General features: G+C 31.5%; 1 protein-coding gene across 5 annotated transcripts in view; it reads right to left on the bottom strand.

Annotated features, from left to right (window-relative positions):
* MICU3 (Mitochondrial calcium uptake 3) overlaps positions 1-16,213 on the bottom strand; it is a 103,888-nt gene that overhangs the window by 63,201 nt on the left and 24,474 nt on the right. For all 5 annotated transcript variants that reach the window (XM_035351174.2, XM_035351176.2, XM_035351177.2 and 2 more), the window contains exons 3-4: positions 13,827-13,937; positions 2,096-2,143 (exon numbers count right to left, since the gene is read on the bottom strand). In XM_035351174.2, the coding sequence (XP_035207065.1) occupies positions 2,096-2,143; positions 13,827-13,937 (159 nt within the window). The remainder of the gene's footprint in view (positions 1-2,095; positions 2,144-13,826; positions 13,938-16,213) is intronic.

Raw genomic sequence — 16,213 nt, 5'->3', positions numbered from 1 at the left:
TGTATAGCATTAAATAAAAACTAAAATGTAGCACTTATCTGTAAACTATCTCACTGTGTACCCTGAAAACAGAATTCTGTTAGATAAATGTGGACAAATTTTACTAAAATATTGTTGCATGTTTTTGTCTAAATGTATGTGTGGACAACTAAATGTGCTTTCGGTTAAATGTGTTGTCAGTTAAACATATTGTTGGCTAAATAGCGTACCAGTTACATGTTCTGTTGCCTAAGCATCCTATCAGCTACATGTTCCATCATTTAAATATCCTATTGAATAAATAAAGGTGCCTGCTAAAAGTTCTGTTGGCTAGGTGTCCATGACCGGATTAAATGAGGTAGATGAAATATGCTTTATTTTACAGCCATCTTTATTTTTTATCAACTGCATCTAATTGGGTTCCCTTTTCAGCCATTTACTTCCTCTGTTAGATAATGTGGGTAGAGAATAAGAGGCAACACTTACTAATGCCAAATACATGCAAACTGGTGAGACAGAAAAGAGGGCATTCAGAAAAACTGGCTTAAACTAAGAAACTAACGTATAGTAAAATTGGTAGAGGGTGACAAAATATATTACTGCTCAGCATGTAAAATTTCTAGGATAAGTTCACTAAGATGATTATAACTGTGAGCTGTTGGTTTTAATGCTGAAAATATACTTTGATACTTATTGCTATTTTTGCAATTTATCCAAACAACTAAAATAACAAAAGGGACTGAAAATACTTTTATATTTTGTTAAACTCAAAGCCTCAAAGTCTGGTTTATTTTATGAACTGATCATGGTTTATAAAGGGCCTGCAATTTAATAAAAATGCAAATCATGCATTTTAAACAAAGTCAGAAATATTTTGTCACTGTACAGAATAGAACACAATATATCAATATATTTACAGATTTATAAGAAAACATTTTTTTTCACAAAACCCAAACTATGATGAAAAGAAAATACATCTGCATAAGAACAATTTACTTAAGTGACAGAAAAACAGCTGCTCAAAAATTACCTAAAGTCAGTTAGCTGTTACACATATAGTGGTACTAACTCTTTGTTTCCTTGAAAATGTATTTCAAAAACTTGTACAAAGGCATTAAAATATCATTAAGAAGTAATTCAAAAACTGTACTTGATGGACAATTTAGTTATGGAATCAGTATGGAAGAAAAAAAAAACAACTTACGAATTTTGTACATAGATATATGACTTTTGTGAAATTATATGTGAAATTGCAATTTTCTGCATAATATAGCATGAAAATCTTGAGAGACAATACTATGCCAAAAAAGTAAGAATACAGGGGAAGTCTATTTAACATTGAGTAAATCGCTATCTCGCTAATTTGGCAAGATATTACAAAGCTTTGACGACTAATTTTTGCCTCCAAATTTTGAGACATTCTGGTCCGGTCCCCGTCTAATTGTAGTGGATATTGTAATTTAATAACTGTAATTGATATTCTGTGTAACTGTAACCATATCTGGCCCTCATGTGCCTTCCAATAATTTCGAGAACAAGTACTAAAAATCTCGCGGCAGTCGGGAGAAAACTATGTAAGGCTGATGAGAGCATCAGTTCCTCAGTTGTCATCAGTTCAGCATGAGTTTAAAATACTAAGATATCTCCAGATCAGTTTCACTCTTTAAATGTGCTTTGCATTGCGTTCTACTAATTGAACTCTGTGATAATGTGAAGAATTGCATGACTATTTTCTGTGGAAAGTTCTAGAACTCTGAAGTGTTTCTTTTGATAATGCGAAGAATTACATGACTATTTTCTGTGGAAAGTTCCAGAATTCTGAAGTGTTTCTTTTGATAAAATGAATTTTATCAACCTAACATTGGACCTGTGTGCATTCAATCTATTATGAACCCATACACATGCAACAATACCTTTAGGAACAGTATCTCTATTCAAACACCAAAACGCATGCAGATCAAATGTATAATCATGGTTTGTTCTTTAATATCCATAATATCGTAGATGAATAGCTCAGGACAAAGAAAAAAATTTCCAGGCTATAAACAACTGAAAAATACATCAAGAAATCAGTGACATAAAATAAATCTCGTAATTAAAAAATTAGGGAACTTACTTGTGAGAACAGACAGTAAAAACAGGTATTCTGTATATGATATGATACCTGTCAATAAAAAGACTCATAAAAAATTCATGAAAATTAATTTTCTAAATACTTTTTTTTCTTTGAAACAAGATTATTTTCATAACAATCATTTTCATTACACGTAAAAACAACATTGTAATATAAATATTTGCTTTCAGATTCAAATACACCACATTTAATTTAGAAGTCAAACAAGAAAAATCAGCGCTATATTTGCAAATTTTCACAGGACTAGCTTCGATGGTTTTTATCAAACCATCATCCTCAGCTGCCAAAGCGCAAATGAGCGAGATAAGATATAGTGATTAGATCAGATAAGAATGGCTGGACAGGAGTTAAGCTACTGGTGCCATCTACTGATGAAACGAGAACTAAAACACAATTTTCTTAAAAGCTGAAGGAACACCATATTTACTTGAAAATAAAGCCCTCAAATTTTTTGTACCAAAACTTATACCAAAAAAAAAAAAAAAAAAAAGCCCTTCTTGGACTTTTAGATTCTCTCGCATTGGAAGAGGTCACATATGCCTATTTTATCAATACTTATTATTGCTAGACAGTAGATTAACATGTATTGTAATGGTCAAGCTAGTGAATGTCAGAAGATGGTTGAATGTGGGTAAGGAAGTTACTAATCACATTTGTTAACAGAACACATTTGGAGTACTTACTCTGTTAACAAATGTTGCATTCTTGGAAAGTTATGGAGCCTGTCAATTTTACCTAAATCCTAATTCAAATCTAAAATATATTGAAGGATATGGAGAGCCAGTTAGGTTCTGGCAGTTAACATCTGAGTCAAACCCCAAGCCCCACATGAGACATATTTTACCAAAATAACCTTGAAAATAAAAAAAAAGTTAAGAAACAGGCATTTAGGTTTCTTTTAGGTCTCCAGACCACCATTGCTCCAACAATGCTTTCATTTCGTTTGCACCACATACTACTGAAAAGCAAATGTTAATATGCTATTTTTCCTTTGGTACATGCTATTAGTTATATCTTTAGTGTTCTTTCCAACCATCCGTTTTACAACATCCCTGAATATTAGGCTGTAGTTAGATAAAATGAGTACATTCATTTCATCTTTTCTTTAGACTTAGACTCCAGACCCGAACTATTCCTAACTTGTAGAATTAGTGAAAAATTCAGTAACATTAAAACAATTAGCGAATGAACTTTTCTGAAACTGAAAATTATCTCATGAAAATTCCTGACCACCAAGAGAAAAAATATCATAAGCATTCAGTATTATCTGCTAATAATTTTTAAAATATTGTTTCTTGGCTGTGAACAATCCATAGTTGATGCAATTGATATCGTCAATGCTCATCAAGCTAAAGATAATGGTATAAAGCCTATTTCTATAATAAAAATAAATAGTAGTCTTACACATCAAAATGGATTTTCATTAAGACATCATCATGATTCTGGGCAAATGAATGTAAATTATAATTCTGAATCTTATAAAAACGAAGAAAGCTGTAAAATCCACAAATTTTAATCAAATGCATGAAAGGCCATGCTAAAATATCATTTAGAACACTGCAGCAATAATGCAATGCATATTTAACCAAAAGTTTAAAAAAATCATATCATAAATGCTTGCAATAAAATTATTTATGAAAAGTTGTTGAAAAAGCAAATGCTTTTCAATTACACTTGAAGAAGCTACGGGCATTTCTTCCCAACAACAAGTGTCGATTTGTGGGAGATATGTGGAAGAAGTCGAAATAAAAACTATTTTAACAGAAATTTTTTTTACAAATAGTACCTATAGTGTCAATGCACAGAAAAGATTAAGCCAGTATCATTATAGATAATTTGACCTGATATGCATGAGAAGTCAAACCTATGATGGTGCAGCAGGCATGCTGGGGCTATTCAAGAAACTTACAAGCTAAAGTGAGTAAAGAATTTTCTTCAGCACTCTGTGTGCATTGTGCTTCCATCAGTTTGGCAATTTCTATTGCATGTCAAGTTAAAGATATTTGTTTTGCACAGGAGGGATAGAAAATTGTTACTTTTATGAACACCCCAAAAAGAAATTATATTTTGGGAGAAAGTGTATTAAATTTGTGCTCAACTTCAAGTAGAGAATCTCCGAAAAAAGACTGTCCCACTGGTTGGTTAAAGACCCAAATCTATTGCAATTATGAATTTTCAATTAGTGAAATGTATTTACATGTTTATATATATGAAAAAGAATAAATTTTAAATAATCTTTAAAAGTCAATAAATAAATAAATATATGATTTAGTGTAAATTAAAAAAACTGCTTTTAGGAATATCTTTGACCTGATAAAACAATGCAAGAGGGCAAAATAAATATTTTTTATTGCTAGTTGATATTTTATTATTAAATTTTCATCATAAATAACACTGTAATGCAAATGTAATTGAATGCATGTCCTGTAATGTACTCAAATAACTCGATATAATTGCAGATATACGATTCTTAGATTAAATTCAGTATTTAAATGGAAAATTATAAATAAGAAAAATTGTGCAACACTAGTTTAGACATTACAATGGTGATCGCATACCCCCAAAATTAAATTCTAGGTATGCCATAGTCCTCATAAAATGAAATGACATATCAAAATGCTTAGATGATGAATACTTACTTCATAGCAACTATACAAATTTGAATGCCATATATTACCATTAAAAATTTTAACTACATATTACCATTAAAAAATTAATAAAAGTAAATAATTTCAAAATAATGCAAAAAATTTTTGTAAACACTTTTAACATAGAATGCTACAGTAATCCATGATTTTAATTAAATTTAAACAATAAAACCTAGTTTCTAAGCTTCAAAATTTAGTTTCTAAAAGAAATATATCTTTCACAAAGAATACAATGGCTTTCTAATTTAGGCAATAATGGCTCCCTGTCTTTAATGATTCATTTTTGATTAAATAAATGCTCACACAGTTTTAGCAGTTCTGAAAACATTTAAAAGAAAGTCAATTAATATTTATAAGACAAAATTGAATCAAAAATTTAAATGCAAACAAAAACACAATTAACATACCAGAAAAATCAATTGTGCAGGGTTCATTACATATATATGGTGGTGGTAGGTATTATACATTCAAAAGTATAGTAATACTGCTAATCAAATGCTGAAACATATGAATTTTAATAATATTCAGTATACAGAAAATGAATAAAAATGATACAGCAGTTCATTTAGCTACTGTGAAAAGAATCGGGGAAAAACTACCAATACAATGTGGTTTTACTGACTTCAAAATAACCATTATTCAATTGTGGACATAAAAAATTCACTCTCTGAAGAAAGGAATCATGTTTTGCTAAATACGACCATACACAGCAAGTTTAGATTGAAAAATACCAACATTATTTTACATCATGAAGTTTACTATATAAACTCTCATCAAATAGGGCTGTTTTTTAAAGCACAGACTGCATAATTTGGTACCTTCTTGTTATCCACAACTTAATGAAAAATAATGAGACAAAACAGTATGTCACCAAAATAATTGTATGGAAGCTTACGATGTTCCAAACAAGTAATTGCATGGCAACCAATATATGCACATGGTATGTGTCCATTTTGCTAGTGCACAATATCAGAGTTGTACAACACCTAATTTGTGCAAATCTCTGATGTTTTTTTAAGGGAAAACAGATGACTGCATATATGGGGAGAACAACAGTGCAAAAAAAAATGGATTTCTCAAAACAGGTAAGTGCTTTATTGCCCACATTTCTTGTTTTTTCAATTATATTGATCAATTTCTCTTGTATAAATTCTTAGAGTGCTACCATTTTGAAAATGGCTGTTGCCCTTATGTATTAGCTTGGCAAGAAATTAGTCAATAATGAGTACATGAATGCTTCCCAAAATTGGCAACAAGTTCACGAATTTTTGGTGCGAGTACAGGTAATCAAAAAATACCCATAATTCCAGTAAATCAACATTTTAATACTAAAGACTGTAAAAATATCTTACATGATTCCTTCACTAAAGCAATGTTGTATACGTTACCAATTCAACAGCAATCGTTCTTTCCCTCATCATTGTGATGCCCCTATTTACAAAACAACAGTGTCCATCTCTGCTTCATACAAAAAAGTTCTGTTCATTTCACACAACCTTTAATCTCAAATCTCAACAAGTTTAGGGCAATTAACTGGACTTATTAAAACCAGGTCAAATCTTACCTTCATCAGTGAAAAATAATCTCACATATCCTTAAAGAATAAATGAAGTGCAGTTCTTACAGCAGTATTTCAAAATTTATTGTAAAAATTCCTGAGACGAGTACAACTCATAATAAAGCTTACTTCTGAAACAGTGTCTACATGGCTATGTTTGGTTATGCATTATGCACAACAGTACACATAACTTTGAGCACAATACATATCTAAGGTACAAACAGGACATTTTTAGAAGATATTTGAAAAATCACTTTTTAATAAAGCATACTTTTATTCTTATTATTTTTCATAAGCAGATAGCAAATTGAAACACATAAAAATAACTAATTTTTATATAGAAACATATTTATAACCAGTTTTTCACAAGGACCAAAAAATGAAATTCAAATAAATAATTAAAAAAATATCCTATAAATGTAGAATTAGAATTATGTAGATGTTAAAAGAAAATTAAAATAAACAAGCACAAGAAAAACTAAAAACAAATAAAGAACATGAAAGAAGAGGAATGCAATCAATTACAATTTCTCTTCCACAAGAAAATTCTTGCTTATCTGTACCCAGAATTAGTTAATGAACCATTCCTACATATTTTTTAATCTTAACAATTCACCTGAAAATTCTGGTCCTCTCCAAAGCAATATCAGTAAACAATTTAATTTATTGTAATATATCGCCTAATACTTGCACAAAAGCTGCAAAGTAAAAAATAATTTATTATATATTATTTAGTACAATCTACTTTGATAAAGGTAGATAATATACTAAATAAAATATAAGTAAATAAATAAGATATATACAGTCAAAAGTCGTTACTTCGGATACCCATAATCCAGAATGATCTATAATTCGGACCTCAAAGCTTCAAACTTTCTGCGCATGCGTAGCGTTGACAGCATAAGGCCTTTATTCTCAGCCGTAAAGGCATAAGGCCTTTACAGCTGAGAATATGCTTGTGTGCGTGCGCAAAATACGTTTATGAGTGTGCGTTTAATGTATAACGGACGGTATAAGCTAAGCTAAAATTATTTAATTATCTATTTCAGTTAATGTTGCAGATTGCGTTGTTCCTTAATTTTCGAATTGGATCCGGCTTATTATTTTTTGCAGACTGTTAGAGCAATTTTATAAAAGTAAGCTTGAACTTTCGATTATGTCAAATAGAATTTCTGATATATATTTATTAATATGTAAATGATCTACAAAGCGAAAGTATGTTTCGAAGTTCATTAAACAAAAAGTGGAATTGCTACAAAAAATGGATAAAGGCATATCCTTTGTTTATCTAAACTTTGTTTATCTTTAACGCCGCGGCGCCGCACAATGAATGTAGTATTTCATCTCGATATAATCCATCTTTGATATGATTTAAATCAAATTCCTCGTCATTATAATTCATAACATTTGCAGCCTTAAATAATAAATAAATTCTGATAATAATAATAAATAAATTCTGATAGCGAAGAAAGTGACAGAGGTTATTGAAAACGAAAAAATTTCAATTGACAATTTAGTCAGTATTCTCGACACAGCAATTATAAGACTTGTACAGCGGAACTTTGTAACTGAACAAGAAATTATGTCTGTTTAAAGAATTAAAGAGAATGTATTATCACATAAAAAACGAAGCAACTTAAACAACTTACATTGAAAGAAATGTTTAATAAAGTAAACAAATAAATATTAAGCTTTTTTTTTTTTGTAAATTTTGATACCCTTTAGATCATAGTTGTTCTTTATTTCATAAACTAGATGTACCCGCCCGGCGTTGCCCGTGCATTTAGAAAATGCAGATAAGTGAATAGCGCAGGAATAGTAGTGTAGGACATGTAGACTGTCTCTCTCTCTTCCCCCCCCCACAAGCTACAAAAAAGAAATTAATTGTAATTAATCGATTTAATGTATCGTCAAAACAGCAAACTAACGCTAGAATAAAGAAATCAATTGTTACAATCGAACGTTATTTGAAAACAAATAATAATATCACTGAGTCAAAAAAACCGTGATTAATTAATTATAAATAATTTTTTTTAAATTTTTCTAATTCAAAAATCGAAAATCGGGCTTCGAGGTCTGGTGGCCAGCCCCTTTGTGCTTCCGTATAAAAAATTCCAGGTCCCTGCGTGCGATAGATTTGGCTGGAGAGCTCGGTCAGACAGACAGACAGACAGATAATTAATTATAAATAATTTTTTTAAAATTTTTCTAATTCAAAAATCGAAAATCGGGCTTCGAGGTCTGGTGGCCAGCCCCTTTGTGCTTCCGTATAAAAAATTCCAGGTCCCTGCGTGCGATAGATTTGGCTGGAGAGCTCGGTCAGACAGACAGACAGACAGATAATTAATTATAAATAATTTTTTTAAAATTTTTCTAATTCAAAAATCGAAAATCGGGCTTCGAGGTCTGGTGGCCAGCCCCTTTGTGCTTCCGTATAAAAAATTCCAGGTCCCTGCGTGCGATAGATTTGGCTGGAGAGCTCGGTCAGACAGACAGACAGACACATTACACTTGCTTTTATTATTATAAGATTACGGTTTCATATTTTTAATTTTATAATTTCTGCATGCCATCTTACCAGATTTAAACTGATGATCTATAATACGGAATCGCCGAAGTCCCGACGAGTCCGGATTAACGACGTTTGACTGTATAAGATACATATAAGATGAAAAACATGTAAATCAATTATTCTAACATATATTACCAATATAGTCCCTAGTTATTCATTTTAGTTTGGGTATTTCAACTTTCTGTTCTATAAAAACTAGCTGCTTATAATAAATTTTTCTGGACTGTATCATTTCTAGATTAATCCATATCATAAGACTTACATACTGTTGGTGACGTAAAGGGTTTTGCAAGCTAGAGCAGTTTAGATATTAATTAGTCAATCAAATGGCTACGAAATCGAAACTAATTTATCCTGAGCCACAATTCTGTATCCCAGCACATCGAACTTTGCTTTTGCTCCTTGGCCAAGCCAGATTGCTGCTTCTCTTCATACTGCAAAGCTATCAAAAATGTATATGTTTTGAGACAGGGACAATTAGAGTGCCAAGCTATTTAAGGCTGCAAATGTTATTTAAAATAGAAAAGAAATTTAAATCTGCCATGACAGATTCTACCATGATGTATATATACTGTATATGTATATATACTGCATGTATATACACTACCATGTGATATATATACTGTATTTACTCCTGTTTTTCAGCCCAAGGTTCTCAAAATTTTTTAAATATTTGTGTAAATTTTCCCTTCCTCAAGGCATTTAAATAGAGAATTTGACTAAATTTTAAACTGGAATCTTCCAAGAAGTGGCTGTTTTTGTCTTACTAACTAATCTGCTCGTGTATTTTGGGTGCACAAATTCTGACTGATGCAGCATGAAGAACTTCAAGAAAATAGAGATATCTAATGCTTTTGATGGTTCTGAAAATCACTGTGCGAGATAAGACCAATTGCATAGTAACAGAGACTATGACAATAATGATAATGTCAGCAACTTCTTAAATATGAGGCCTAGGGAATAGCTGTGAGCAACAACAATAGTAGACGAGATTCAAGATACAGAAGGGAAAATATCTTATTAGATAATGTAATGTTAATATCACTGCATTCTTAATGGAATGTTTCTTTTAAATAAGCAATATTGTGATAAATATTGGTAGTTCATCCATGAATATTTTTTTTTTATGTTCTTACTATAACTGTGTCCTTTGGAAATTGAATTATTGCATACCTGCCAACCTCTAAAGATAAAAATTCAGAAGATTTCTCCCCCAAATTCAGAAGATTTCTCCAAAATTCAGAAGAACACAAAGAATTTATATCACATTAGCGTGTTTCTCTTCTAGTTTAATTTATATCATGCTTTGATATTAAAAAAATACCAATTTATACAAATAGAAAAAAGAAAATTGTACTTAAATTAGTAAATCTCAATTAAGTAGTAACTAAAAAATTTATTAGGAAACATAAAACAAGAACTTAATGTTACACAAAAAAATTATTGCAATGAATTTAGAGTGCATTTTTTGGCTTTAGCCAAAAATTCTTTGGAAAATTTCCTGTCATAACAATTAGTTTCCTCATAACATTTAGCAATTAAAATGTTTTCTAGAGTTTTTGGTGAAATTGAAGAACGAAACATAGTTTTGTTTTTCTTCACAACACTGAAGACTCTCTCGCACTCAGCATTACTGTGTGGAATTACGAGAATAGCACATAAAACTCTTGCTAGTCTATCATATTTTGGTGTTCCATCAGCTCTTTTTATTCTTTTTAAGGTACCAACGAGGACATCAAGTCTATCTTCTCCAGAACTGGCAAAGTCTTCAAACTGTGCAGCAGAAAATTGGTTCTGTAGTTCATCTAAAGCATCATTATGGCATTCATTTTCTTTAATTGTTAACAAAAATGGAAATTTATCAATAAAAAAGCGAATCTTTTCAAAAGATGAATTTTCAATTTGTTTCAAATTTGCCACTTCAGCATTTAAAAGAACTTCATTTTGCAAAGGAAACTTCCTCACAATGTAATCACAGGCTGAGGAAAAGAACTTTCTAACACATTGAAAAAATTCTTTTTTCTCATGATCTTTCAAAGAATTTACAAGTTCCCTGGTTTGATTTCCGATTATAAGATCATTGTCATCCTTTTGATTTGCCAAACTATTATAGGCAACACGAATCAACAGTTCTTTCAAAAGATCATTAAGAATTTGGATAAGCAGGGGAGATTTTTGGCAAAGCTGATTGTAGAAGCGAATTTACACTTTCAAAAATCTTAATGGTACTTAACAGAAAACTACAATATGTTTTGTTCAAATCCGAAGATAGAAAATCCTTTCCTCCCGGCTAATAGAAGACTGTTTCTTCTTCCCTTCAACTTCTTTAACAAAGTGTTCGATGAGGAATGCAGTAAACAAACACGCTGCCAAAATGACATCGGCATCCGAATTCGTAGCCTTTCTTTGACGTTGTCGAAGCCGAAGCATTAACTTCATGCTTTTTTGACTTAGCATGCTTCACAATGTCGCTTCTTCCACCCTGACATATTATGAAGTCACACACGCACACGTTGCAAAATGCATAGTTATTTCCTTTGAAGGATTCTTTAATTGTTGGAAATTCGGCTTTGTAAGCAGGACGAAAATATTGAGAATACGGTTTTTTTGAACTCATTTCGTAACAACGACGTATTAAGAAAATTCGTAACACGTGCAAACACACACACACACACAAAAAACAGAATGCGACAATCCACGCTCGCTAAGTAATTCCCTTGCTGCTGAAGCGAACGTGAAAAAAATAATCTGGCGCCCACAATCAAAAGAGGGGGAGAAACAAGTTCCACGCATTGGATTGGCTGGTTAAGCGACGAGTTGGGAGAAACCGCAGGTTACTGGATTCGAAGTAGTCGGTAGTTGGTGGTAAAACACGATGCAATTGGCAAAAATTGCTGAATTGGCGAAAAATTCTAAAATTTCGACAAAAATCACTAAAAACACTTGAAAAAGGAAAAAAATCGTAAAAAGTGGATTACAATTGTAAAATCGTAACGACAAACGCATTTTCGTAAAAATTACGAAAAATTCGTAAAAGTTGGCAGGTATGATTATTGGCATAATTTTCCCCCTTTTGATTTTCGTAAAATAAAATTAGTTAAAAAAAGGGAGGGAATACACAAGTAAATGAACTAAAAGAATGCTAATAATAAAATTGAAACTGAAGAAATCTTGTGTTGCTGGAAATATGGGGTAAGTCAAAATGAATATAGCGATTACAAATGGCTATAACTAATTATTGAAAACGAATTTATCTTTAAGACATAATGTAAAGGGAACTTCAAAATTTTGTATACATACGTCATAGACTTCCCTTGGTCACACGGACAACATCTAGGTGATAGTCCATTTCCTGCCATACATTCTGAAGCGTTTGTTGAGTCACCCACGCAAGCACATTATAAATGCATACTTTGAGTTCTTCAACTGTTTTGGGCATGGGAGGCACAAACACCCTGTCTTTCACATAATCCCATAGAAAACAATTGCAGGGTGTCAAGTCCAGAGATCTCGGTGACCAAGAGTAGAAGACATCGTCTGCAGCTCCACTTCGACCAATCCAATGCTTTGAAAGATGTTGATTTAAAAATGTGTGAACCTCCATACTCCATTGTGGGGGTGCTCCATCTTGATGAAAGATGTAATCCGAGGAATCAGAGTCTAGCTGTCGCCTTAACCATACCTCAAGCATGTCTAGGTAAACATTTGATGTTACACTTCGCTCACTGCAGAAAAAAAAAAAAGGACCGTATAATTTACGTGATGAAATCGCACAGAACACATTAATATTTGCTGAATTATGTTCATGTTCAATTACAGTGGAAAGTTTCTCCGTACCCCATATTCGACTGTTGTACCGGTTAACCTTCCCACTTATGTGGAAATCTGATTCATCGCTAAAAATGAGACGATAATCCCATTGTTTCATCCTTCATGCTTTCCAGCATAAATGTAGAGTAATTCATACATTTGCTGTAGTCTTCCTGATTCAGTTGCTGCACAAGCTGAATGATGTACAGTTTCATTTGCAGCCTCTTTCTGAGAACATGCCATACTGTTTTTTGTGGCATTTGTAACTCCTTACTGCCTTCGTATGTCAATTTCCGTGGGCTTCGTTCATACGTGCGGCAAAGTCTTTCTACATTATCTGCTGAGACACGTAGCATTCTGCTACTTTTCCCTTTGCACAGAGATCCTGTTTCTTTAAAGATCCAAAGCCATCTGCATATGTTGTTCGCATTTAGAGGTTCTTGTTCATAATGCTGACAAAATCTTCTCTGCATTGTTATAACAGAATGACATTTTTCAAATTCTAACGCGCAGAATGCTTTCTGCACAGGACTCGCCATTTTTACTAATGAGACAGCCGCATTTAACAGGTTTCTTGTCATTGCGAAGTTTCAACTCGCATGCATAGGCTTCTGCTTCCCTGCACCTGCGCCTTACATAAAGAAATTTTGTAGTTCCATCTACATTCTGTGTTACTCTTTTCGATAAATTCTTTTCCATTAAATAGTTATAGCTGTTTGTAACTGCTATATTCATTTTGACTTACCGTGTACGTATATATACATATATGTATACATACAGAAGCTGGCATGCTTTCCAGCAAGTGTATGCAGCAGCACAAGAATCTCTTATTGTTTGGAAGTCAATATTAGCATTCTTTTACGTGACTTAAAACCTTATATTTATAGTACATTCTTCAATTTCTTCATTCAGTTTAAATTTTAATTCTCTCTGTATCTAAATGTATAAAATTAATGCATAAAATTTTAATGTTTTTGATGCATGGAAGTGTGTAAGTGTGTAACATATGATGAGAGTGCCAACATCTTAAATTTGTTACCAAACACGTAATTTTTATTAATATTAAAATAAAAATGAAATTGCAGAAAAACATTTCTTTGGTTGTTTACACAAAGAGATGCTCACCTTTTTCATGCAGAGAGCGAAATAAATTTGTGCTTCCTTTGCGCCTTGGTGGTGTACTGTCATACAAAGAGTGAAGTTCCTTTTTTGTTAACACCTTTCTCTTGAGTCGTGCTAAAATTATAAAAGCATTCATTATTATAAAAAAATTAAAATATGTCGTTGGTAATAATATGAATCACTGTCATACTCAAAAGTTAATGTTATTTCATTTTATAAAATTATGCATAAATAAACCTCACTACAATTTTTTCTAAAATTTAATTTTTTAACATTATATAAAAACTAAAAAAAAAATGCATAAACATTTGTTTTGCATATTGTTTCATTGTAAAGTTAAGTTCACCAATGGCTGAGAGGTTGAAAACTGCAAAAACTTGGGTTTAATTCCAAGGATGGCTGTTTAGGTGTTTTTAGATGTTTTTGATGGATTTTCAACACATAAATATAAGTTCCCTTTAGAAAGTACTCTATGAAAGCATCACCCCCTTAGATTTGTTCAATTAAATAATTTTTGTGAATTTATAAATTCAGTGGAATTACAGATACCACAACTTAAAACCAGCTGAGCTTAGTGACAAAATTCATTACCAAATTGGCAACATTTTCAGACATGCAAGAAATAGTTTGGTAAAGGTGGATTTTTGTAAAAAAAAAAAAAAAAAAAAAAAAAAAAAACTGCTCTGTGACATTCCAGTCTATCATCTAACAGACTTGTGTTCAATTCTGAGTTATGCACTCAGTCTTCAATAAGTTCAATGACAGTGTTTTTGTGTTTTCATTGTCAAATTGGAAGTAACTCTGCAGTGAGTTTTCCTAAATCTTAAACTGGGAATTGTAAATGATTTCAGATATTTTAAGGAAAATCCGACAAGAAAAGTTGCCAACCCTGAACTCTCAGCCTTTCTGGATAAAAACATAAAAAGAAAAAAAATAGAGATATGCTTCTGCTCATCTAGAAATACAAGAAAAGATTTTAGTTTCTAATATTCTATATATAGGGAATTAAAAAAATGTGGAAAATAATGAGATTAAACAATAAAACATTATTTGCCACTTCCCAAAATTTTCAAAATGAAATTTTGAAAATATGGAAATTTGACAGAGTCATGCACATAAAATAATAAATGCAGAGGCATAAAGCAAAATACTATTTTGGCTGTCAATACACATATAACTTAAAATGAAAGGTGATGAAAACTGCTGCAAAATCAATCTTTGAAAAATTATGCAAGAATGTAAAAAATTTCAGAAGTAATGTATCTCACACTATAGTCATTTTGGCGCAATATAAATACCATACACATTATGTGATAATAAATATGCTATCTAAATATGAATGTATAGTACATATAAGGTACAGGGAAAAAATTATCAAAGCAGTAATCTGTTTTACACTAGTTGTAGTTAGCGAACTAAATCTAGTTATAGATTTCAGATATGCAGGATCCCCAGCAATCAATTGATAACTCCTTTGAACATAAGTAATTCAACAAGGATTCAAATCCTGGTAAACAGTATAGGATTATTTAGATTATAACAAAGCAGTTAAGGCTATCTGTCTAATGGTAGGGATCCTTCAGAGGACATTTAACCCATAACAGGCGAGGTCAAATATTGGGACATAACCGGGGACATGCGGTCACAGAGCAGCGTCTCGTTATGGTTTAAATATAATGTTCTAATCAAAATATTAAAATTTTATTTTACCCATACATTCTATAAGCATTTATCTTCGAACAGAAAAAAAAAATTATTTTACAAAGAAATTAATCAACACTAGGAACATCTTTTCTGTAACATGAACTTTTTCTATGCAAAACCACTTGCAAATGTGAGTTATGTAAAACAAACCAGAATAACTATTATTTTTATGAATAATAATTATTTTCCATTAATTTAACATGTGATAGATACATTCAGATGAAAAATACAAATATTGTACAAAACATAAAAATAAAAATGACAGTACCTTACTATCAGTAATACCATTGTGTTCTTACAAAAGATATCAACTTACTCAGCATATTCTTGTGCATATTCATGACATAATTTTTATGTACATACCAAACAAACTGGCATTTTACAACTTGCGCATAAATACAAAGTTTTCAGTTCTTTCTTTTTTTCTAATATTTCGTTTGTGAAAAGGACTTCCCAAACGCTTTTAGGATCCGTATTTTCACCCAATTTTCCATATGCTCTTAATCCTAGAAGATGAACTATATTATACGCAGGAGTTTTCACATTTCATTGAGGTTCAATAGATGACCACTTGAAGCGGTTCCTGCCATAATAATATTTTATAGATGAAATGGATTAAGTCTCTGGTTCAGTGCATTCATTGTTAGATTCAGAAAATTCTGATGTCGTGGAATGCGAACTTTCAG

This window comes from Stegodyphus dumicola, chromosome X1 (genome assembly GCF_044657685.1).
Source record: "Stegodyphus dumicola isolate Sdum_Otavi_A_Nest chromosome X1, ASM4465768v1".
NCBI classification, from domain to species: domain Eukaryota; kingdom Metazoa; phylum Arthropoda; class Arachnida; order Araneae; family Eresidae; genus Stegodyphus; species Stegodyphus dumicola.
Note: the sequence above shows the minus strand (reverse complement) of the source record. Positions and strands in the feature narration are given on the sequence as shown.